This window comes from Trichechus manatus, unplaced genomic scaffold, assembly GCF_000243295.1.
Source record: "Trichechus manatus latirostris isolate Lorelei unplaced genomic scaffold, TriManLat1.0 scaffold00209, whole genome shotgun sequence".
NCBI classification, from domain to species: Eukaryota; Metazoa; Chordata; class Mammalia; order Sirenia; family Trichechidae; genus Trichechus; species Trichechus manatus.
Window position 1 is genome coordinate 1,314,562 of NW_004444145.1, and position 24,143 is coordinate 1,338,704.

At 52.0% G+C, this 24,143-nt stretch overlaps 1 protein-coding gene and 1 pseudogene across 2 annotated transcripts; one reads left to right on the forward strand and one right to left on the reverse strand.

Moving 5' to 3' along the window:
- Positions 1–2,138: 2,138 nt before the first annotated feature.
- LOC101355914 (cell division cycle-associated protein 3 pseudogene) lies at positions 2,139–3,039 on the forward strand (annotated as a pseudogene).
- Positions 3,040–8,583: 5,544 nt separating this feature from the next.
- Positions 8,584–23,672, reverse strand: NCKAP5L (NCK associated protein 5 like). 2 transcript variants are annotated; one of them, XM_023742390.1, is made up of 12 exons: positions 23,656–23,672; positions 20,446–20,603; positions 19,733–19,801; positions 19,587–19,625; positions 18,739–18,858; positions 15,524–15,637; positions 11,585–14,199; positions 10,461–10,623; positions 10,122–10,203; positions 9,436–9,744; positions 9,191–9,333; positions 8,584–8,796 (listed from the first exon to the last, which is right to left on the reverse strand). In XM_023742390.1, exons 2-12 carry the CDS (start codon positions 20,566–20,568, stop codon positions 8,584–8,586), a joined length of 3,990 nt encoding a protein of 1,329 aa, XP_023598158.1. In that variant the 5' UTR covers positions 20,569–20,603; positions 23,656–23,672. The 2 variants fall into 2 exon arrangements, with proteins under 2 accessions (XP_023598158.1, XP_004388361.2); XM_004388304.3 differs by lacking the exon at positions 23,656–23,672 and having other exon boundaries at positions 20,446–22,560.
- Between the last annotated feature and the right edge of the window lie 471 nt (positions 23,673–24,143).

Consider the following 24,143-nt stretch of genomic DNA (forward strand, 5'->3'; position numbering starts at 1 on the left):
CTGGGGACCATGCTTTCAGGGGACACCTATGTCAATTGACATAACAAAGCTTATTAAGAAAATGTTCTGTATCCTACTTTGGTGAGTGGCATCTGGGGTCTTAAAAGCTTGCAAGCGGCCATCTAAGACGCATCAATTGGTCCCAACCACTTGGAGTAAAGCAGAACAAAGAACACCAAAGACACAAGGAAAGTATTAGCCCAAGAGACAGAAAGGGCCACATAAACCAGAGACTTCATCAGCCTAGACCAGAAGAACTAGATGGTGCCCGGCTACCACCAATGAACGTCCTGACAGGGAACACAACAGAGAACCCCTGATGGAACAGTAGAAGGATGGGGTGCAGAACTCAAATTCTAGTAAGAAGACCAGACTTAATGGTCTGACTGAGACTGGAGGTGCCCCGGAAAGCATGGCCCCGGTCTCTCTATCACCCCAGAACTAAAACAATTTCCAAAGCCAACTGTTCAGACAGGGATTGGACTGGACTGTGGGACATAAAGTGATACTTGTGAAGAATGTGCCTCTTAGTCATGTAGATACAAAAGACCAAAGGGGCGGCTTCTGTCCAGAGGTGAGATGGGAAGGCAGAGAGAGTTAGGAGCTGGTTGAATGTTCATGGGGAATCAGGGGCGGAGGGGAGTAGTGTGCTGTCGCAGAATGGGGTGAGTGGTTGGGGTCTCATAACAATGTATGTAAAAAAAAAAAAAAATTCTGTATGGGAGACTAACTTGAAATGTTAACTTCATTTAATTACAACAATAAAAAAATAGTAAAAAAAAGAAAAGCCAGATAAATAAATAAAAAGGCTGTTTAGATTGCATCTGAAGCTCTTTGAGAGAATTATCTATGTTTACTGACTGCTGGCTCAGCATTTTTTTTGTAACCCATAGAACCCACCACTTCGCTCAAACTGCTCTAGCTAAGGTCACCAATGACTTCCTTGTTGCCTGAGCTGATGGACATTTTCCAGGTCTTTTACTCAGTTTCCAGACACCATTTTCTCCAGCTGCTCCTTGAATCTCTCTCCCATGCATTCCCGATTTTCCAATGTATCTCCCAGCCATTGCCTGGACTCCTCCACCTGGATGGTCCCCACGCACCTCACACTCAACAATCACCTTTGATCCAACATCTCTGTTCCTGCCACCTGCACCCCTCTGAGACCAGTCCCCCGCCGCACCACTTTCTGCAATCTGGTTTCTATCAGAGCACCCCTCCCCCCAGTTATATGTAAGAGCTCAAATTTCAGCATTAGACATTAGTCATATCCTGACCTTGTCACTTAATAACTTGTGACCTAGGGATGTTATTTAATATTTTTTGAGACTCTGTCCCTCATCTGTAAAATAGTATTTACTAATACTAAACACCATTGAATTATATACTTTAAATGGGTGAATTGTATGGTGTGTGAATTATATATAAATAAGGCTGCTGTAAAAAATGGAATACCATAGCGCACTGCAGTATTAAAATAAAAGAAATAAATATTTAAAAAATAATCCCTGTTTATAGAGTTGGGGCCCTGGCGGTGCAGTGGTTAAGAATTTGCTGCTAACCAAAAGGTCAGCAGTTTGAATCCACCAGCCGCTCCTTTGAAAGCCTATGGTGCAGTTCTGTTCTGTCCTGTAGGGTTGCTATGAGTCGGAATCGACTTGATGGCAGTGGGTTTGGTTTTGGTTTTATAGTTGTTCAACATAAGTTTTTCATCTCACCAAGATGCTGCCCAAAATGGTTGTATTATGATGGTGGGATTAGGAGCGATTTTTTTTTCTTTTCTCTGGATTTTAAATTTTATGTGATGGTTAGCTCATATTTTTTAGTATGATTAACTCATTTAAATAATAAAAAAAGAAGTTATGCAGCTAAAAATCCCCTATCAAATACATTTTTGTTATGGTTTAGGTCTCTCAATGGCTAATTTATCTAAATGTTTTGTAAACTTCAAAAATTTAAAAATTTCTGACCCAGCTGAACACTGAATTTAAAAATGACATTTATTTTTCTTTCTCTTTGTCTAATTTCAAAAGTAATACACGTTTGGAGCTCCTGTGGACCCAAAGGTGGCATTTGGGCTTGGCATCCCTTCCTCATCCTAGGCTGGGCCCTGCCGCACCCTACTTTTCCTGGTAGAGATGGGCTTGGCCAAAAGCGCCCCAGTCACACCAGCACAGCCTCCGCCACACAACAAGCATCTGGCTCGAGTGTCAAACCATCGTTCACCTAGTGCCTGCACCTCAAGCACTCCCATCCAGGCAGAGAGCTCTCTACAGCCAAGCCTACCATCAGAGAAACAGCTGGAGGGTCCTAATCAGACCCAGGATTCTGATCCTCGCTCTCCTACCCTGGGCATTGTGCGGACACCCATGAAGACCAGCACCAGGGAAACTCCAAGCCCACTGGTGAAGCCGCTGAGTGAAGTATTTGACACTGAAGCCCTCAAATCAAATCCTTTCCCAGAGCCTGTTCTGCCCCTGGAGACACTTTCATCTTCTGAATTGGACTTGCCTCTGGGGACCGAATTATACCCTTGAGGACCAGATGCCACCTCTGAGCCAAACTGAACTCCTGTCCAAACAGGTGTTTTCCAAGGACGAAGCAGGACAGCTCACAGAAACCCCTGTGGCCAGCCAGGGCTCAGACAAGCCCTTGAGAGACCCTGAGACTCCCTGAACTTCAGGTTCTGAGTGTAACAGACAGAAGCCAAATGGCAAGGTACTAGGAGATCCCCCTCAGCACCCTGCAGGATGACAACTTCGCTGGGACCCTGACACCACAACAGGGTAAGCAGCCTTCTCCCTAAAGGAAAATGTTAGAAGTCATCCTGGGAACTGGATGACTTCTCAAAATTGGAGGACGAGTGTGGGAGCAAGGCCAGGACCATGATAGGAAAATCAGCACTTTCCCTTGGTAGAGAACAAGGCCCTGCTTGGCCCAAGCACCGGAATCACCTGGGTCCTAGTGATGACCTGTGTCCTCTCCCCCTTTCTTCCCCTGGGTACTGAGAAATGGCTTGTTTTCTTTGACTTCTCTTAAACTATCAGCTCTGAGACTGAGAGTTTGATTGGGCTTTCTTTGTGTCTTGTGTGTTTCTCGTATATTAAAGGACGAGACTTAAAATGTTTTTAAATGCTATACCTTAAAACAAACAAACAGTAATACACATTCAATGAGAAAACTAGAAAGGACACAAAGGGAAAAAGAAAATCACCAGAAATCCCATGGCTCCGAGATAAGCGTTGTCAGTATTGGTTTTTGTTCCTCAGCTCTATAAAAACACACGTGTGTGGTTTACAAACATGGCTACTGTGCATATTGTTTTACAGGGTGTTTTCCTAACTTAGCTATAGAGATATATATATTTTTTTAAGTTTCCCAGTCAATAAATATTCTTTATTATTTTAAAGGGGAGTGGTATTTCATGGAGTAAATGTAACCATGGCTCAGTAACCAATAACCAATCACCTTTAGAAATATCATTAGGCATCTCTGATTATTTCATTAGGATAAATTTCTAGACATAGACTAGCTGGATCAAAGAGTATGTACATTTTTTGCTACTCTGTTCCCATTTCCTGAAATGCTTCCATGGCCCTTTATCAACAAAACTCCCTATGTACATAATCTCTTCTCTGAATGTCTCTTTGCCTTCCTGTGCTATTTTCAGGCCACTTTTCCTCCCTAAAATCCCTCAGCTTTGAATTTCATGTCATTAGACTACACCACCCACTACGCCTCTCTTCTCTACTCATCTACCAATCCTTGGATGACTTCCTCTCATTTCTTGAACGTTTTGGCCCCTGGCTGTCACTTTCTGGTACTAATTCTGTCTTAATTCTTGGAGATTTCAAAATCCTTCCAATATCCTGGGCTCTCAGTTCTTTAATCTCTTCTCCTCTGATGACCTTGTCTTCTCCCCTATCTGAGCCACTTTCTCCCATGTTCATACCCTGGTCCTTGTCACTACCAATGACTGCAACCTCTTCATAATCTTAATTTCATGTATCCTACCCTTTGACCACCACCGCCTTTCTTCCTAACATCTTTCCAACTCATTTCCACTAGTACTGTATTTCCCAAATTGCTTTGATCCTACTGGGACCTACAATCTACTGATTCTACCTCCTTCATGCATCTCTACTTTATTGTCCTGTCTTCCCTCTTTATCCAATTTAAAGCCCATGGTCAATTGATAGAATCACTCCTTTGCATGCACCCTCAGTACCCCTGCCTTTTTATCTCCTTTGTCACGCTTATTTGGTAAATTGTAGCCCTGGTGATTCCAACTTGCTGCTTAGTCTGTTCCTAACACGAATGGAGAAAAAACAAAACAAAACCCACACTCATCTAGTGAGACTCACTATAAATTCCTAACCACCAACTTCGAGTGGACCCTTCATGCTGCCTGGTAATGCTACTACATTGCCTAGTCCATTCACTTTTCTGGGCTCCTAGATGACTACTCATACCTTCTCTCTTCTCAAATCTCCAACAGCTTCTTTCTCCATCATTCCTTTTAGCTGATGACCTTGCTTATGTTATTTCCCTGAGAAAATAAAAGCAACCAGAAGAGTTCTTCTACAAGTAGACACCACCACATATACTCTATCTACTACCTACTTCTGTGTCTTCCTCCTTCTTGTACTTGTGAATGCTATTTAAGGCCAATATCCTCACTTGTGCACTAGAGCCCAGCAATTCTCTTATCTCTCTCCTGCATCATCAAATTTTTTTCTATTTCATCATTTCCACAAGCATAAGAACATTCTGTGATTTCTTCCATCTTTAAGAAAACCTGTCTTAGAGCCTGGCCAATATTCTGCTGCCACGGCCCAGCCATTGTCTACTGCGACTGCTCTCGATCAAAGAATGATTGTTTCTTTTAAAAACTTTTTTGATAAAGAAAAACATTTTTGTAGAAAAATCTACAAAAAGGTAAAGAAGAAAATAAATCCATGGCCACCTAGAGAAAATCTGAATTAGCATTTTGGGACATTTCTTGCAGAAGACAGGGTGCTCAGTGAAGAGGAACCTGAAATCTTTTCATAGTCTGTTGCTGATGTCTTGCTGCCATGGTGGGGTTGGGGGGGCAGGGGTAGGTGGTGGTGGTGGTTGGTGGTGGTGGTTCTGGCAGTTTGGGCTTCTTTCATTTGGAAAACTCAGCAGAATGGGTCATATCTGATGGTAAGGCAAACATTCACCCATTGTTCTTGGAGAAAACAGTGAGATCACTTTAATTCTGCAAGCACATGTTGCAAAAGTGTCTGCCGTATTGAAGATCAAGTGGTCTTTTAGCCAAACTCCTCCATGGGGTGCAAGGAGAAATCTGTTTCCCAGCAGTGTTTTAAAACTCCACTGTGTGTCCCCTCCACAGAATTATTTCAGATGGAATATTCTGTCTGCTCTGCGCTTGTGTGGAGGATACACAGAGTTACGTGGGCTGCCGGGATGGCTTGTATGGACCCAGTCACCCCCTAACTGCATGCTGGGGGGATTAGGAAGGATAGTTGTTCACCTTGGAACTGTTGGTAGGGAAGGGCTGGCTCTGTGCACCAGGTAAGGATGCTACCTGCCCTGGCGACTTAAAGCAAGACATTTCCCCAGCCAGCCCACTTTGCCCCAGGGACCACAGTGTCATTGCCCATGTACAAACATCAGAGAACTGAGCCAGGCTGCAGATAACCAGACCCTGGTGACAGGAATGTGGATTGACCCTTAGGTCTCAGCTTGTGAGAGGTGGAGTCGAGAGTCAAACCCACTATGCCAAGCTCCTTCTGGAAAGGAAACAGGATAAATATCCTGCAGGCAAACATTTCTGCCCTAACAGGAAATGATGTAATCCATCAAGTTCAAACAGAGAAACAGGCTTGAAAAACCAAGAAATAAAACGTTATGAGAAGGATGTAGACTTCTTTGAGTCCGCCTGTCAAGAGGCAGAGATATGAAGCTTGGCAATATCATACTTAGTCCATAAAAGCAGAATGGACACGGGGGATAGAGACTTGGTAGTAAAAGATAACAGTTGCTATCGAGTCAATTCTGACGGACGACAACCTCATGTATGCCAGAGCAGAACTGTGCTCCATTGGGTTTTCAACAGCTGTGATTTTTTCTTTTTTTTGGAGGAGATCATCAGACATTTCTTCCAAGGCATCTCTGGGTCAATGTGAACCACCAACCTTTCAGTAGCTGCGCGTTTAACCATTTGTGCCACCCAGGGACTCCAGAAGATAGAGGTAAAAAAGTGGGACTCTAACATTTAAACAAAACCAAGACATCTGGCTTGATCTTTCTCTAGGGCTTATTAATTTCTTTGATGATGATATCAACTAAGAGGAATACGATGGAGAGAGGTAAGATGGGGGGAAGCTGTAGGAAGAAGAAACGGCAAAGGAGTCAGGCTGATGGGACCAGCTGGTCTGACCCAATCTTCTTATTTTCTATAGATGAGGAAAACTGAGGCTTGGAGAAAGGATGAAACTTTCTTAAAAAAAAAAAAAAAAACAGATCCCAGTGCTCTCAAGCCCTGCCCATTAGCAGTGAACCACAGGCCAAAGAGGAAGATTAAAGTCCAGGTACAAGAAAGCAGTCACACACCAGAAAGGAACTATTCTCGTCAGGCTCCATCACTTCTTGGCCTTGGGCAATCATTGACACTTTCTGATCCTCAGTTTCTTCATCTGTAAAATGAGGATGACGATGGTTCCCCTGGTAGGGCTATTGTGGGGGTTAGGAAGCATGAGGCTGGGCAATATGGCAGGAGTTTATTTTAATGAGGTAGTTATTTCACCGCTCTCAGGGAGCACAGGTGGCTGGAGAAACTACTGGAAGCAGCGGTATAAAGAGGCACTGACATCTTCCCCACCCCAAACTTCCTGGACTGGTCTCCAGTGGCATAACTGACTTTTGAATGGGCCCAACAATACTCTGTCCAGGCACCCCGGACTGTGGCTTGGTGAGCCTGTGGTGCCAATACAGAGGACACACTGACTATGTGTCCACTACAGGGTCCCTAACTCTCACCCCTCTGTGGGCAGGCACTGTCCAGAGTCCCAGCCACAAGGCCAGGGGCTCCCGACTGTGCACGCTGCCCAGATGGCTTTCAGAGTTGCATGCCATGAGGAAGCAGCAAGTGCAGCTGTGTCAGGAGGGTGCTTTGGACAAGCCACTCCACGCCTTGCAACCTGGGCAGGAAGGAGGCCTTCCTATGCTCAACCAGGGCTGGCCAGTGGGAGAAGGGTTGGTTGCGACTTGGTTCACCTTTAGGCCAGTGCCCAGGCTCCATGTCCTATGGCCTCCCTGTGGCATATGGACAGTCTGAAAAAACTCCTGGAAGCCTGGACCCTTCCCATAGCCTCATTCCTAGCCTCCCCTTCCTAAACTGAGAACTTTACAGCCAGGGGAACTTCTGGTTGAAATCTGAGGTAGAACTAGGATCTGGGGAAAGCACAAAGTTCGAGGAGAGAACAGAGGGTAGCAATGGCTTGAAACCCAGTTGTGCCTTGCCTTGTAGCAAAAGGAAGCTACAGACACGTAAACTGTCTATCCCCAGCCTCTGAAGCTCAGAGTTTGCCTGTCCCACCGCACCTGGTACATACAGGGGTTTCAGTGTAGGCCCAGTCATCTTCCCCACCTCTCAAGAGGCTCCAGCCTCAGTCTGCCCCAAGCCCTAGGTCAGGGGAGTCTCCCCAAACCCAGGTATCATCCCAGGCCTAAGCAGGCCCACTTCTCTAACCCTTAGTTGCCTTTAGGGTGCCTCCAGCCAGCTCCTCTGGTGCGGGGCTGCCTCACCAGGGTACCTGGGGCAGAGTCCAGGTTCCTGGGGTTCCTCAACCTGATGCCCAAGCAATATCTACCCATCTGTCCATCCCTGAGTTGTCCCATAGAACAAGCCAAGTCAGGGGGCAGGGAGGGGCCTCCACGTTTTATTAGGAATATGGCAGAAACAGAGGCTGAATGAAGGCAGAGCAGCCACATTTTTAACGACAGATAAATTAACCGCAGTTTGGGGTTAGGGGTGAGGGCTGGGCCAGGCGCTTTAATATAAAAAAAAAAAAAGACAAACAAATGAACCCCAAAGACGTGGGGCAGGGGAAGGCAGCACCATCCAGACAGCAGGGAGGACCAGGGCAGACAGAGAGAGAAGGCAACTTGTCTTCCTCAGCCCCAAACTCCACCAGCACAGGGGCCTTGGCCTGGCCCGCGGGGGCTTCGGGCAGGGGAGCAGCTGGGTTTGGCAGAGATGGCACGGCCAGCGGGCAAGAAGCCCAGCACCACAAGATGGCTCAGCCTAGAGTGGAAGCTGGGGGCGGGGGCGCAATGGCCTTAGGCCCCCAACCCCTCCGAGGAAGAGCCTTACTCTGGGTGAGGGAAGGGACCAAGGGTGGGGTCTCTCCCTGAGCTGAGAGCGGTCATCTCATCCACAGCAGCGGTGGGCAGTGGGGTATGCCAGGGATCCCTTTCACCTCCTTATCCACCTGCCTCCTTGGTCCCTTCGCCCCTGAGGGGGCGGGGTCTGAGTGAAGCCAGTCCAGTCTGTGGTCCCCAGCTCCAGCAAGGGGCTGTTGTGTGGCACAGGCCTCAGCCCTGACTCCCACAGGAGGAGAGTGAGTCATACAGAGAGTCACTGAGGGACTCTGAGGTTTCCAGCCCTGGAGCACCCCCGCTGGCCGCTCTGCCATCCTCACCCATGTCTGATGTGCTGGGGGTGCGGCTACCTCCAAACGCTGGACCTGGGTGTGTAGGAGATGGGCGGCTGGGCTCCAGGCTTGGCTTCCGGTCCACGGGCAGGGCCTGGGAAAGGAGGGAAAGTTTGGGAGGAAGCTCCTCTCCACCTCTGGGCTAGCCTGAGAGGCACTCACTCTGAGAGGACATTCTGCTCCCCTGACTGGAGGGATGCAGATGGGCCTCCTAAGGTGGGGCGTACTTCAGAGGAAGCAGGCTGGATGTACGTACTACCAAGCTTTGAGAGAGAGGGCAGAAATCCCTCCCAAAAGGAGTATGTGGGAAGGGCAGGTGGGTAGACACCCAGAGGGGCATCTGAGGGGGTGTTGCCTCAGCCCTCCTCCCCAGTGCTGTGCCAAGACTGGACAAGATACAGATGGTACCTCATTGAAGACACTGGTCTCCCCATGTCACTCCCTCTTGCCCCCCCAGTCCTGTTCCTCACCCCTTCTGCAATTCTCACCATGGGGGTCCTGGGCAGTCCCTCCAGTTGTCGGGGTGGGCAGAGGAAAGGGTCAGAGGAGCTGCCAGCTGCCCTTGCATTGGGGAAGGTCCAGTTTTTGGCCAGCTGGACAGGAGGGGGAGGACCTGGGTCTTCACAGGGATCTGTCCAAGAACCATGGGAAGGCAGATGTGTTGGGTGAGGGTGTCCAGAGATTCACCCCAGGGAGTGCCCAGGACGTCCTACCCACTCGCCTGGACACTCACCATCAGGACAGGTCTTATGGCCCCGGTGGCCCGGCGTCGCAGTGAGCAGTGCGGGGAAGGCCGGCATGCTCGGGTGCCGCCCACTCACCAGTAGCTCCTCTACTCCCGGCACCTCACGCTCCAGTGTGTGGGCACGGCGGGGGACTTTGGTAAGGGGTTGGGGTCGAGCTGGGGGTGCCCCAGGTGGGGGCTCCAGCCGTGGCGGCTTGGTCTTGGGCAGATTCTTGCTGGGAGTCCCACTGCTGCCATGGTCTGGGGGCGGGAAGGTCCCAATGCCACTGTCCAGGGTTCGAGTCAAGGAGCCACAAGCTGGGGAGAGGCGGGTAATGTCAGGGAGGCAAGGCTGTGGCCCACTCTCTCTGCCTTCTTCCTCCAGTTTCCTGTCCCAGCCCAGCCCCCACACCTATTCAAGGCCTCTCCTGGCCCAACAGGCTCAGTTCACAGAACCTGAGCCCAGTTGTCCCTGCTGCCCTCCCCCAACCTGCCCCAGGCTTTGGGAGGAAGGCAGACCAGATACCCCTGAGGGCAGGACGGGGATTTATTCCTGTGCAGCCCCAGTGCCCACCTAGTGCTTGGCACCAAGATGGCACTCAGGGCCTGTCACCTGCTACAGTGTCAGAAGGGGTAAAGTGAGCAGGCAGGGGGTGAGACTGCAGGTTCCATCCTTGGCACCTGACCCTGCTGACCTGTGAAGTGTGAGGTGGGCACTGGCTCGGCCAGGCTATCCTCTGAGGGGGTATCTTCCCGCCTCCCCAGTTCGCTGCTCGGCTGTGAAGTACAGAAGACCTGAGTCCATTCCACCCCACTCCAGCCCCCTACCCATGTGGGTCCATGGGGTCTCTGCCATTGGGGACCCTGGAGTATAGGTCCGATGGTTCTTGTAGTCTGCCCCCCCTCCCCAGGAAGCCCCCTACCAGACCATGAATGTTTCCAGGCCCCAGGGAAGGGGAGCCCTCCAGGGGGTAAGAGACTTGGCAGGGCCAGAAAGCTGGCTCCTTTACCTAGCCCCAACCCCAAGAACTTACCTTCCCAGGAGGTTTCCCACAGCCCTGAAGAGGTCCCACCAGGCCATTTCGGGGCCCACAGGCTGGCCAGGGGTTTTTGGGGTCTGAGGATACTGGCTGAAAATCCCCGTACTCAGGCTTAGGCTCCCGCCAGCTTTTGGGTGGCAGCTCCTTGCCATCCACCCTAGGGGCAACAGTGCAGAGGGACATGAGGGAGACCTAGAGAGGAGATGGGCCCACACGATATTCCAGCCTCCTATCCCCGACTAGCACAGGGCCTAGTGAGGCCCTGAAGAAGGAGACATATCCCTGGTGGTTGCCCCCTCCCCAGCCCCTTCTGTCACTGGAATAAAGCAGAGACCCTAGGGAAAATCCTAGTGGAACAGCAGGGCAGGGGAAAGGATGGGAGAATACCCCTAAGCTACCCAAAGTCGAGCCTAGAGACCACAAGAGTGTTTAGAGACACATGGGCAGACCTGTCATGTGTCCTGGTCCCAGCACTGACACACCCCACTGACTCCAGCTGAACTTCTGAGCACGCTTGCTGTCTGTACCACACCCTACCCGGGGCTCAGTCTCTTGTGACTTTCTGGCTCATTGTGCCCAGACAGAGCAACCCAAGATGGGGTGGGCCCCTTCTCTGAATCATAGCTCCCATTGCTGAGTCTGTGGAGGTGCCAAAGGGCAGCACGGGAGGAGGCCCTCCTTGTTCTATAGGATAGAAATCCCTGGGGGACAAGTTCTTCTTCAGCCCAGATGGGACCCAGCACTCACATTAAGTACTGTATGCGAGGCACTCAGATGGGCCACTGCATCTGATGCTGGAGTCAAACCAGGAAAACGGACTGTTCACTCTTCTCCAGTCAGTACGTGGGTATCAGCATGTCTGACACCAGAGCCAGCAAGGGGAGGGGTGGGCTACAAACCCCAGGCTTCTGATTTGAGCCCCCAATCTTTCCTCCAGGCCAGGTTACTAACCGTCAAAGATGTTTTGGTGGCATTGCACTTGACCTCCTGCTCCTTCAACCTCTGGGAAGCCTGAGTTCTCTGGAAAGGTGGTCCCAGCTCCAGACCCAGGTGTGCCCACAGTGGGAAAAGTGCCCACAGCCCACCGTGCACCCGTCTGATGGGTCCCAGGCCCTCACCTGTTAAGCAGCTGCTGCATGAAGGTGTCTGCACCTTGGTACATGCCAGCTAGCTGGCCCTGCACCTGTGGCCCTGGGGCTGGTTCCCCGGGCCGTGGCCGGGCCCTGCTGCTTAGGTAGGCCTTCTCCTCCTCCAGGGCGCGGCGCAGGTCTTCCGCCTTAGCCATCAGTTTGGAGATGTTGAGGCTCTCAGCCTCCAGCTTCCGGGCTTCCATCTTGACCTCCTTCCGAAGCGGGGAGCCCCCGCTGGCCCCTTCCTTGCTCTTGGTGGCCTCTGTGCGGCGGTTCAGTGCCGGCAACTTGCTCTTCTTAAGGCCGAACCAGCTGGCGATACTGCTGGTGTTGCGGTGCTTGGCCTCGGTGCCTGGCGCCCGCTCCTGGCCCTGGAGCCGCAGCACATTCTCCTCGATGCCCTTCATCACCTTCTCCTCGATGGCGGAGTGTGGGGCTGGCCCCTCAGGGCCTTGGTTTGGGTCAGTGGGGCCAGCTGCTGGGGGTGTAGGCTGGGCTGTGGTGCTACCACAGTCTGCCCATGGTGGACCCTTTCCCTTGTCAGGTTTGGGGGGCTCCTTATTGGCTGGGGGGACTACAGGCCGGGGCACCACCTTGGTGGGTGATTTGGAAGGTAGCTTTGTAGGGCTGCTGTGGGGGCTCTTATTGGGCTTGCCCAGGCTAGGGGCTGAGGTTGGCACTTTGGCAGGGGTACGGGGTACCTGGGGGCACAGGGCCCCTGCCAGCCGGCTCTTGGCCAGCTCCACTTTGGTGAGGCAGCTCCTTGGTGAGATGGGATCCAGGTCTACCCGGGCCCCCATGGAGTGGGAGGAGTAGACTCGGGCCCCAGGGTCCCCTAGGAGCCCGGGTTCCTGCTGCTTCAGGCTGCTTGTGCCTAAGGCCACTGTGCCCCGCAGCAACCCCTTAGCTTCTGGCTGCTCAGGGGGCCTGGAGGTGGAAGTCACCATGTCTCCAGTGCTCTCCCCTGACCTCCCTGGTCCCCGGGCCTTCTCGGTGCCAGGCCTGGCTGGCACCCCATTCTTTTCTGTGCCTAGAGGCCCCTCGGAGCCTGTCTTCAGTTTCCCCAGGGCTGCCAGTCTGTCCCGCAAGGGTGTGTAGCCAGGATCCCCAGGTCGCCGCCCTGCCCCCTGGCCAGATTTCTTGGATGAGCTGCCTGGGGTCCTGTGGCCAGGATGAGGGGACTCCGAGCCTGCCTTGTCCAAGCTCTTCTCCTGGGGGCTCCCAAAGGGGCAAGATTCTGGGAGGCAAGGGCTGGGAGGGACTCCAGGGCTTCTGAGGACCTCAGGGGCCCGTGGCACCTCTAGAGTCAGTTGTGGGTAGGCGGGCACCTGCAGTGGGGATGGAGGGGGCTCTGGGGAAGGCCCCCTAAAGGTGCCCCGGGAAAGGTCCAGGATGTTCTCGTAGCAGGGAGATATCACCGGCCCTGGGGACAGTGTGGTGGACAAGGCTGGCTGGGGGGGTCTGAGCTGTGCACAGTCTGGGGTTGAGGAGCAGGGTGAAGGGCTGGTGGGCAGGCCCTGTGCCCCCTCAGGGGACAGCTCTCCTCCCCCAAGACCCCGGCGGGCCAGCAGTGGGGAGGGGCTCCCATCTGAGCCACCATTTCTACAGGGGATTCGGGAGTTCCGGGGGAGCTGGGGGCTGAGCTGGGGGGCTCCTGGGCTGGGGACCTTCTCTGAGGCTGAAGGCAGCTTTAGGAACTTTAGACCTCTGGCTGCAGAGGGCAGAAAGGGTCCCTGGGCTTCTCCAGGAGAAGGCGGGCCAATTTGGAGCTTGCTTTTCACCTGAGATAAGGAATGGGGGTGGCCAGGCCGTGAGCCCAGGGGGGCATCCCCCGCACCCATGAACATGCTGAGGAAGGGGAGGGGTCCCTGGCCCTCTGAGGTAGCACCAAAGCCCAGCCTGTGGGCCTCTGGGGTACCCCCACCCCAAGCTGACTTGGGGAGGCCTTTGGACTTGGACAGCTGTGGGGGCCCCTGGTCTGGGGAGGATGTCTGCCCAGGTCCTGGGTGGTCCCCGTTGAGTGGGCCTGCAGCCCCCGCCAGGAAGGCCTGTAGGTAAGACTCTGTGTCCTCAAGGAGCTGGCCCAGGTTCAATTGTTTTCGAGCCAGGGCACCAAGCAGGGTGTCGGGGCTGGCTGCCTCAATGGGGTCACCTGTCTCATCAGAAGAGGAGGAGGAGCTGCTGCCTGGGGCACAGGGTGGACCAGAGCTGGAGCCCTGGGCCTGGGGAGGTCCCCTACTAGGGCCCCAAGGCCGCCCAGTACCGTCTTCCTCTCCCAGGCCCCCCAGGAGGCGCTCCCAGTGCAGCAGGCCTCCCAAGCTGCCAGGGCCTAGCAGCAGGTAGGGGGCCCAGGGCGAGGGTTCAGGCCGGCGCGGGCCACACAGCTCGCCATTGATGGGCTCTGGAGAGCCAGGCCCCTCGCCTGGGGGCTGCCAGGGGGTGGCAGGTGAGCACAGAAGCACTGGGTCAGTCTTTTCCAGGGCTCTCAGCACCTCCAGGATCTGGGCTTTCTTCCGAAGGAATGGGGATAGGGCATCCAGCGCCAGGGGTGGGGTGGCCGGGGGTCCCGGGCCTCCTGGTCGCAGCTGCTGTTCCCAGCACACCTTGGGGGAGAAACAGCATGAGAAGGAGGACATCCCCTGTGCAGCTGGGACCCTGTTCCAGGCCCAGGCCCTGAGCTCAGCATAACTGAGTACGTCGGGAGCAGAGCTGGGGCTGGCCCCTCAGGGTCAGCAGCAGCCAGTTGCTGGGAGTGTGGGCTGGGCTGTGGTGCTACCACAGTCTGCCCACGGTGGGCCCTTTCCCTTGTCAGGCTTTGGGGGCTCCTTGTTGGCTAGGTGGGCCTGGGTGTCTGTGCTCCCAAAAGGAACTGACAGCTCCTGAGGTATGGTGGCTCAGAGTCCTCAAGGGTCGCTAAGCCCTGGGCACCCCAACTCTACTTCCTGGCACACTTAGGGATGGACAGGCAGCCCACTTCCCCTTCCTGGTTTTCCCAGCTCTCCCCTCTGCTGTTTGGGTCAACAGGTTGACCACCTACAACTCTGACCTCTTTGCTTGCCGCAGGGGAGTGAGGCCTGTCCATGTTTCAGACCCCAGAAAGAATACAGACACTCAACAAGGAATGTGATATGGAGTCCCTGCAAGCAAGCCCAGCCTGCATTAGGTCAGCTGGCTGACACTGCTGACCTGATCCCAGGCAGGAGGAGGAGGATGGGGACAACTCCATGCAAACCCTTCCCTAGCCTCTTCCTGGGCTCAGTACAGTTTGGCATAGTGGTTAATCACATGGGCTCCGGAGCTATACTGTGGAGGTTCAAGTCCTGGTTCTGCCACTTAACTACCTGCTGTTGAACCTCTATGCTTCACTGCATCATCTGCAAAATGCAGCGGTAGCTGTGTTTGTTCTTGTTGCTGTTGTGTGCTGTCGAGTCGATTCCAACTCATAGCGACAATACAGGACAGAGTAGAACTGCCCCATAGGGTTTCCAAGGCTGTAAATCCTTACAGAAGCAGACTGCCACATTTCTTCCCTCAGAGCAGCTGGTGGATTCAAACTGCCTACCTTTCAGTCAGCAGCTGACCGCTTAACCACTGTACCACCAGGGCTCCTGTGCTTAACCTCATAAAATAAGATCAATGAGATCTAAGTTGTTCAGCACAGTGCCTGGCATGGAGTAAGGGCTCAGAAAGTGTTAGCTAGTACTCCTATCACACTACTGATGCATTTGCTTACAGGGCAGGGGCTAGGGTGGGGATCTGTTTTTCTTGGTGAGGCTGACAGCTGAGGGCTCACACCTCCAGCCTGGGCAAGCATCTGTACACCAGCAGGTGACCTTTCCCTGGAGACTCGTTAGGAAACAGCAGTGAGTACAGACCGACTAGCCCCTAGCTCGTGAAGCCCCAGACCGCTGTGCCCAGCCCTCCTACCTCTCTCTGCCCAGCACAGCGCCCCACAGGCAGCAAGGTGGCTGGTCCCTCGGCGGAGCTCAGGGAGGGGGAGGCTGGTGGCTCCAACGGTGGCTGGAGTGGGGTGAGTGGGATCTGCAGAGTGAGAGGCAGAGTTAGCACAGCTGCTCTCTGGTCCCAGTGCTCTGCATCCTTGCTGAGCCAGGCCTTCCCATCCATATCTATCCTTCAGGGACTTTTCTGGCCCAAGGCGCAGCTCTTGCTGCTGTTCCCACCAACTCATCAGAGAAGCCTCAGGAGACCATGGCATGGGTAGATTTGAAGATAGTGCAAGGCCTAGGTGGCAAGACAGTGGGACCAGTCACGCAGCTTTGGAGAAAGAGAAGCGCCCCTGGGCCTGGGGGGCAGTGGGCAGGTCTAACCGCGGGTGCCCATCTCAACTGCAGGACTGCTCTGCTCGCTATGGCACTTCTTCCTCTATTACATGGGGCTAATGCAAAGGCAAGGAGCCTGGTGGCACAAGAGTTAAGCACTTGGCTGCTAACTGAAAGGTTGGCAGTTTGAACCCACCCAGCAGCTCTATGGGAGAAAGACCTGACCATCTGCTTCTGTAAAGATTACAGCCAAGAATATCCTATGGGGCAGTTGTACTCTGTCACACGGGTCGCTATGAGTCAGAATTAACTCAATGGCACCCAACAACAACAATGCGAAAGCCCTTCCTGTTCGGATCACTGTGATTCCAGGGTCACAGGGTGGCTGCGACTAACAGAAGAGGCATTTGCTGCCAAGTCCTGGAAAAGAGTCAGAGAGATAGCAAGGAGTTATCATTTGTCTCCCCCAACTGGTCTCATGTGAAACATCTACTCTGAGGATTACCGAGGTAGTATTTAATCACGGGCCCCTTCTCTCTCAGTCCCTGAGAATGTAATTTCCTTCTCCCAGGCATCTTGGCTAGAGATAAGTCAACTTTAACTCTTCCCTCTCCCTCAATCTCCACAGTCATTAAAGCCTATCTTGGTGGCATCTCTCTCCCAGCTCTGGCCCTCTGCAGTCTGCCCCTTCAGCCCAGACCCTCTCATCTCTGGTGTGGACGCTTCTCAGCACCTCAACCAGTCTCCCCGACCTGGGTCACTGGTCCCTTCACTCTCCCATGTACATAGCAGCCAAAAGCACTGTAGTACTCAAAAGCTTCCCATGCCTGCTCACTGCCCACGGAAACCAGTCTAAACTCCTCCGCTGGCATTCCCGACCCCACTGGTTCTTCTGTTTGATTTCTCTCTTTCCCTTCATGCATCCTTTGCTCCAGCCAAGCTGAACAGCTTGCTGCTCCCTAAGCTTACCTACCCTGGGATCTCTGCTGATGCTGTTCCTCCTGGGAATCCTTTCTCACCAACTTTTAAAAAATCTTCCTCCCTTCAAGGCCTAGGTCCAATGTCATCTTTTTAAAGGAGCCTTACCAAAACCCTTCCCTGGACTACTGGGCAGCACTTACCACATTCTGTTCTGTAGCATGGCTATCTACAGACCTGCCTTAGTTCCCGGCAGCCCCAACCTTCAGGGTTACAGTCACGCAGCACAGGCCACAGCCCTTAGACAGGGCCTTGAGATTCAGTCCAATTCTACCCACATTTTCAAAGGCACTGCTCCACAATAAGAATTTAATTAGCATTTGCTCAAAAGAGCTTCCATCCTAGCTAAGTGCAAACTGGAAATAACATTAATAATGATAAACAGCTGTCATTTATTAACCAACCACTACGTACCAAGCACTATACCAAAAAAAAAACCAAACCCATTGCCGTTGAGTCGATTCCGACTCATAGCGACCCTCCAGGACAGAGTAGAACTGCCCCATGCGGTTTCCAAAGGGTGCCTGGTGGATCTGATCTGCTGACCTTTTGGTTAGCAGCCATAGCTCTTAACCACTATGCCACCAGGGTTACCAAGCCCTACAGATTATCTCATTTAATCCTCAAGACAATGTGTAACGTAGGTATTTTTATCCCCATTTACAAGGAAAAAAGTGTGGGTCATCAGGTTAAATAATGTGCCCAAGGTCACACAGCTAAGAAGTAGCTAAGTCAGGGACCCAACACAAGTTTACCTGCGGCCAAGGTTCATGCTCTTTCTATTAAGTCATCTTACCTCTGGGTAAGATAAATCCATTTCCCAAAACCCTAAGAGGTCCCAGGATTGATTTTAAAAAAACAAAAATGAGTTAAGGGTTATTTACACCTCTGTTATCATCCATCATAGAGAAGGGCACGGACGCGGTGAGCTTGGCTGAGGGGTGGGGGTTGGATGGGCCTCTGGGGATTCCAGTGTGAAACTGGCAGCAGGCAGACCTGGGTCCAGGAAAGCTGCAGAGTCACGGCTGCTGATTCAGCCCCAGCTCTGCACTATCCTGGTGAAAGGGGCTCGAGAAAGGATGAGGTGATAAGGTGCTTTTACTGTGAGGGGTCCAGGGCTTCCCAGCAAATGGAGGGGTTTTGCAGTCAGTCAGACTGACACACACACATGCAGAGAAGGTGCCTCTTTGCTTGTTACCGAGAGAACCTGCTGCTTACCTCAGGTACCTTGAGCTGCTACTGGTACCCCCACTTCCATGTCTGACCCTATCCATGGGGGTTTTTGACAGAGTAACCCCAGGTGACACCTGAGCTCAGCCCAGGATTCATTCCCAGTAGCCTCCTGCTTCTCCCAGGTCAGGGAGGTATCGGGGCTAAAAGCAGGGACCAGTGTCTGCGACACGCCTGTGTGACAGTGGGCAAGTATATGCAACTATGCACAGAGTTATGGTGTCCTGACCTCTCTGGGACACCAAACATTGGGCTGCCTTACACTCGGCCCACCCCCTGCCCCTGGCCAAGAAGCAGCACTGTCAGTGGCCAGAGGGGCCCTTTGGGAGCTTGAAGTAATTGCATTTCCAGCCTCCACCCATCTCCCCACACGGGAACAAGCATGACTTTCTCTGTCAACAAGAAGGGATGCCATCCACTGGGTCAGGAATCAGCTAAGCTTGAGAGGACTCAAGCAGCTTTTGCCCCACCTAAGGCTCAAATCTAGCAGGCTAGGCCGGGCTTCCCTGATGGCCATAGCCCCCTAAATGGATGAGGGATGGCTGATGGCCGTCTTCTGCAGGTGCTTGTGGGAAGAGGGTGATGGTGATGATGATGATGGGGCCGGGGTGGGGTGGTGGTCAGGAGGAGGGAAGGAAAAGCACACATGCCCACCTGAGGAAGGGAGCCTGCTGTAAGCTGGAATTTCTGCTGAAACAGGGCGCTCAGCATCTGGTTCTGCCGCTCCAGGTCAAACACCCTCTTCTTCAGCTTGATGCACTCCTCTCTCAGGTCCTGCTCCGCCCAGGATGGGAAGAGGTGGACAGGATGACAGGGAGAGTGACGGGGTATGAGCACAGACCTCACCAGAGTAGCGGGCACATGCTCTGCCTCGAGACCCCAGGAGTCCTGCTGTGTCTGCCCTCCTCCCCACCCTCCTTCTATGAAGTACTGGGCCTGCCTGTTTGAAGCTATAGCATCTTCTGATGATGATGAATTTCCTAAATTTACTACTCCTGGTGAGAGATATATCCCATCCCCTTGGTACCTTTCCCATCCCTGGAAACAATCTCCTGCCTCTCAGAAACCACATGTCAAAGAAGGGCCCATATAGGGCAGAGGAAGGTCTGCAGGTCAGAGTGGTCCATATGTCAAGAAGTTACTCACAGTACTTGGTAAATATTTAGATGTCATCTTATGCTCACAGCATCACTGTTGCTTTCAGGGTCTTTACAACCTGGTGAAACCAGCTGGGGCCAGGGTAGGGGAAGGATTCAAGCCCCAGTCAAAGCTGCCATAGCTCAAAGAGACTGGCCTTACCTAGTCCCATCCCTGCCTCCAGGTGGAAAAGTATGGTCCTGCCTACAGCAGAAAAGGGAGGCAATAAGGTCATCTCCACCATATCCTCTCCTCTAGCCTCTATCCAAGGCTTCGCTGAGCAGGCTCAGGACCCCAGGAAGGACCTCACTCTATCCCCAGGGCATCCTGGCTTGGAGGTAACAATGTCTGCTGTGGCTGCTCACCTTCTGGTTCAGCAGTGCCTGTACCACGTGGTTGGCAACCTGGGGACAGAAAGCCCGCAGCAGAGCTGTAAGCCGCCTGGCTTCAGCCTGGAGCAGACCAGCTGTGCCCCTCCACCAGCACCAGCCCCACTACAGAACCTACAGACCTCGTCCAGACAGCGCTCATAAGTCTCCCGCTGGTTCTCGTTGGCCTGGGCAAGTGCCGAGTTCTCTGCCTGCAGGATGGAGGGAGAAAGAAGGCAAAAAGGAGGCTTTGGGGATCATTCTTTCCCCAGGGCAACTTCCTTTTGGGGAAGGGGAGACAAGGAGTCCACTAGCTACAGCCTTGCCCCAGCTCTCAGCTCCAGTCATGTTCTGACATGGAGAGGCTGCACAGACAGGTCATGGGTATCAAGACGGCAGAGCTCAGGTGAGCTGGTTTTCTGTAAACCCTGACTGAGAGGAACTGAGATGGGAGGCGCCAAGAGTAACACTCATTTCCCTGCAGGGTGGGCAGAGAGGGCTAGAGGGAGCAGGGCAGGGTCTTAAAAATGTGGTGAGGGGGCTGGTGTGAGTATCTGTCCTCTGTCCCTCCGCTCCTGACCCCTGAGTCACCCAACCCTTTCCTCCTATGACTTCTGTGACTCCCCGCCACAGGACTGGCAGGGGCAAGAAGGTGGGGAGAAGAGGGTAAAGACAGAGCACTAAGGGCAAGGAAAGGGCTTCTCAGAGAAGCTCTGCTAACAGAATGTCAGCTCTACTCCAGCTGGCAAAGGGAGCTGCGAGGAAGGTCCACTGCACCCACAACAGCCCAAAGCTCAGAGGAAGGGGTAGCTGTCCCTCCTCCCAGGGCAATGCCCCACCCTGCCCCACGCCACACCTCCAGCTTCCGCAGTCGGTGCAGAAGCTCCTGGCAGGTGCCTGGCTCCATGCCGCCATCACCCCCCTCTCCTGGCCTTGGGTTTCCAGGCCTCCCAGCCAGCTGGTCCATGGTCTCTGACATCAGGTCCTGGAGCAAGTGAGAGAAGCCCGGGTAGGCTACTCCAGGGCATGAGGAGGAGGTGAGTGGAAGAGGTGGGGGACAAAGATGAAACTCGTTAGTATTCTTGGAGTTTAGATCAGTGTGACCTGTATGCCACATACACTGTAACAACTCAGTGTCGGGCTGGGAATCTCCTGGCCAGGGACACAGATGCTCTCTCATCTTAAGAACACAGACCATTGTTTTATAAACCCCTAGACTTGCATGCGGAGTCCCTGCGTGGTGCAAATGGTTAATGCACTTGGCTGCTAACTGAGAGGATGGAAGTTCAAGTCCACCCAGAGACACCGTAGAAGAAAGGTCTGGTCATCTACTTACAATAAAAGCAGCCACTAAAAACCCTATGGAGCACAGTTCTACTCTGATACACATGGCATCACCATGAGGTGGAGTTCACCTGACGGCAACTAGTTTGGTACACTTGCACACATTCTACCACAGATCACAGGCACTGGGCTAGGAGAGGAGAAACCTGAATTCTCAGCTGGGATTGGCCTCAAACTGGCAAGTCAGTTAAAACACCTATGTCTCAGTCTTCCCATCTGTGAAATAACAACGTCACTTAATCTCACCCAGTGGCTGCAAACAAAGATTAGGTCTACGAAAGTGACTTGAAGAAGTTATTAAAAAAAATTTACAACACAAAGGTATTACTACTCATAATAGTAACAATAAAAATAGTTTTTTAAATTCTTGAAACTGATTTAACAGGTAAGACAACTAGGATTTTGTCCTGATGCTCAGCGGGCTCCCCTGTCTAGAGCAGGGACACACTTTAGGTAGTGTGTGGACAAAACCCTGGCTTATAGCCAAAACGTTCTGCCTGGCTATGCCTACTATGAGCTGGGTGAACACATAGAAACTGGCTCATTCATTCACTTGGTCAACAAACTGAGCCTCAGTTTCCTAACTCTGAGAAATGGGTAGAATTCTTCCTTCTTTACAGAGTCTTTGTGAGAGTCAAACATGATCACCAATGGGAAAGCACTTTGAAAACCAGTCTGCAAAGGTGATGTTGATACTTCTTGGAATCTGTGGAGAAAAGATCTAAGGTTGGGAACCAGTGACCTGAGTTCTGGTCCTGGCTCTGCTGCTCACTGCCGATGCAACCTAGGGTGAGGCCCTTGTGCTCCCTGGGCCTCCGTCTCCCTCTGGATACAGTGAGAGGTGGCCTGCATTGCCTCTAAGGCTACTCCTTTCCAGTTCCAACTGCTCCAGGTGCCCCCACCCTGGAGGGAAGGAAGGCCCCTGCAAACCAGAACCAGCCTCTTTGTGTACACTGTTCCCTCTGCAGGGGTCTCCTGACCCTCCCCTTTCCACAGGACTAGCTCCTATTCAGTCTTCAGGGCTCCTCCTCCATGTCTGGGGTAGGTGCCTCTCCTGTTTGGTTCTGTAACTGTCTCCCCCACTAGATTGTCAACTCCGTGAGGACAGAGATATTGTATTCACTCCACTGTCCATACTCAGTTCCTGGCGTGATATCTGGTAGGAGTGCAGGAGACAGACTGATGACTAGACAGACTAGTTTGAGAGACTAACCTCCACACGCACAGGGTTCTGACCTGCATCGCATTATGTGACCTCCCCCTCACATGCACCAAACTGTTGCCTTAGTAACTGGTCTTCACCTTCCATGTGAATTTGAGTTTCAATTTCTCTGCTAAAGGCAAGTGCTGATTTCCTTCTTCTGCACAAGTATTGTGGAGGTTCCCAGGAGGTGGGCAACACTCCTTATTGCAAAAGGGTGAAAGTCCCCAGTCCACCACTGACTACTCCCCTCCCTGCCCCACTGAAGCTAAAACACCAGAAAATTTGGCAAAATCAACAACTATAAAAACACCAGTATAAACTAAAGCAACAGCACATGCATGTAGAACGTGCCCGTGAAACCAGTCACCCAGTGCAGTAACTCACGGTGTCACCGCCTCCCCAATGGACCTCCTCCCATACCAGACCATACAGAATCCTTGGTAATGTTTTTTATACTAATGCTGCTCATAAATCATAATTCCCATATATCACTCCTTCTTTTCCTTTAATTACTACTTCATTCTTAAAAAAGTTATTGATACAGGTTCACAAATACTAATTACCACAATATTACAGCTAAACACCAGAAAATCTGACAAAATCAGCAACTGTAAACACGCTGGCAGCAATGAAAACAACAGTGAGCGTTTGTAGCACGTGCAGATGAAACCACATGATTCGAAGCATCACTGTGATTGGGTAATAATGACAGCTCTGACCGGAGTGCATCAGAAGGTTCAAAAAGCAAAAGGGGCTTAGAGTGTTAGGACCAAGGAAGAAGGATCCCTCAGCAGCTCACCAACCAAGGCACTGAACACTCCCTACTCCGCAGTGGCATCACTAGGGTGGTGCGGGGGGTGTGGACTGCACTGGGTGACACTGTCAGAGGGGGTGACACCAAAATGACTGTCTATAAAAATATCCCTGTAGTTATAACAACAAAAACATTTTTTGTTAAGTCCAGCTTACATGTAACAATATACCTACAAGGCTAAAAGCCTATGCTAATTTATTTTTTGAACCTTCTAATGCACTTGGGTCAGAGCTGTCATTATTACCCAATTACGATGATGCTTCGAATCATGTGGTTTCATCTGCACGTGCTACAAGCACTCCTGTTGTTTTCATTGCTGCCAGCGTTTTTATAGTCGTGGATTTTGTCAAATTTTCTGGTGTGTTAGCTATAATATTGTGGTAATTAGTATTTGTGAACCTATATTAATAACTGTTTTAAGAATGAAGTCGTAATTAAAGGAAAAGAAGGAGTGATATATGGGAATCACGATTTATGAGCAGCATTAGTACAAAAAACATGACTAAGGATTCTGTATGGTCTGGTATGGGAGGAGGTCCATTGGGGAGGTGGTGACACCATGAGTTACAGCACTGGGTGACACCAACTCTAGTCACACCACTGCTACTTCGTCTCCACAGCAGGGCACAAGGGATGCCTCTCCATATCCCCACCCTCTTTCTTTGATCCCCAACATCTGCAGTGCAGGCCCCAAAGCCCCTCACCTCTCTACCTCCTCACCAGGCTGGTACACTCACTCTGCAGCCAGAACGGTCACCTTGCCTGTGGAGAAACAGAGGGAGACTATTTCAGTCATGCATTCCACAAACATGTGTTGAGCTCTTGCTGTGGGTCAGGCACTGGGCCACAGAGGGGAATAGGACAGACAAAGCTCTGCCTTTACGAAGCTTCCATTCTATTGAGAAGGTGGACAATACTGGATAAACCAAGGAACATACGATGTCAGGTCAGGTCGCGATAAGGCACTGAAGAGGTGACAGTTCAGCACAGACCTAAGTGAAGTCCGGACGAAATCCTGGATTGAGAAGTGCATTCCAGTCAGAGGAAACAGCCAGTGCAAAGGCCCCCGACACTTGGCCAGGAATCATTCAGATGACGGGTGAGAACAAACAGCAACATATGCACTTTTTGGCCCTTCCACAAACATGCATTGTCTTCTTTAATCCTCCCAACCAGAAGAGAGTTAAATGCT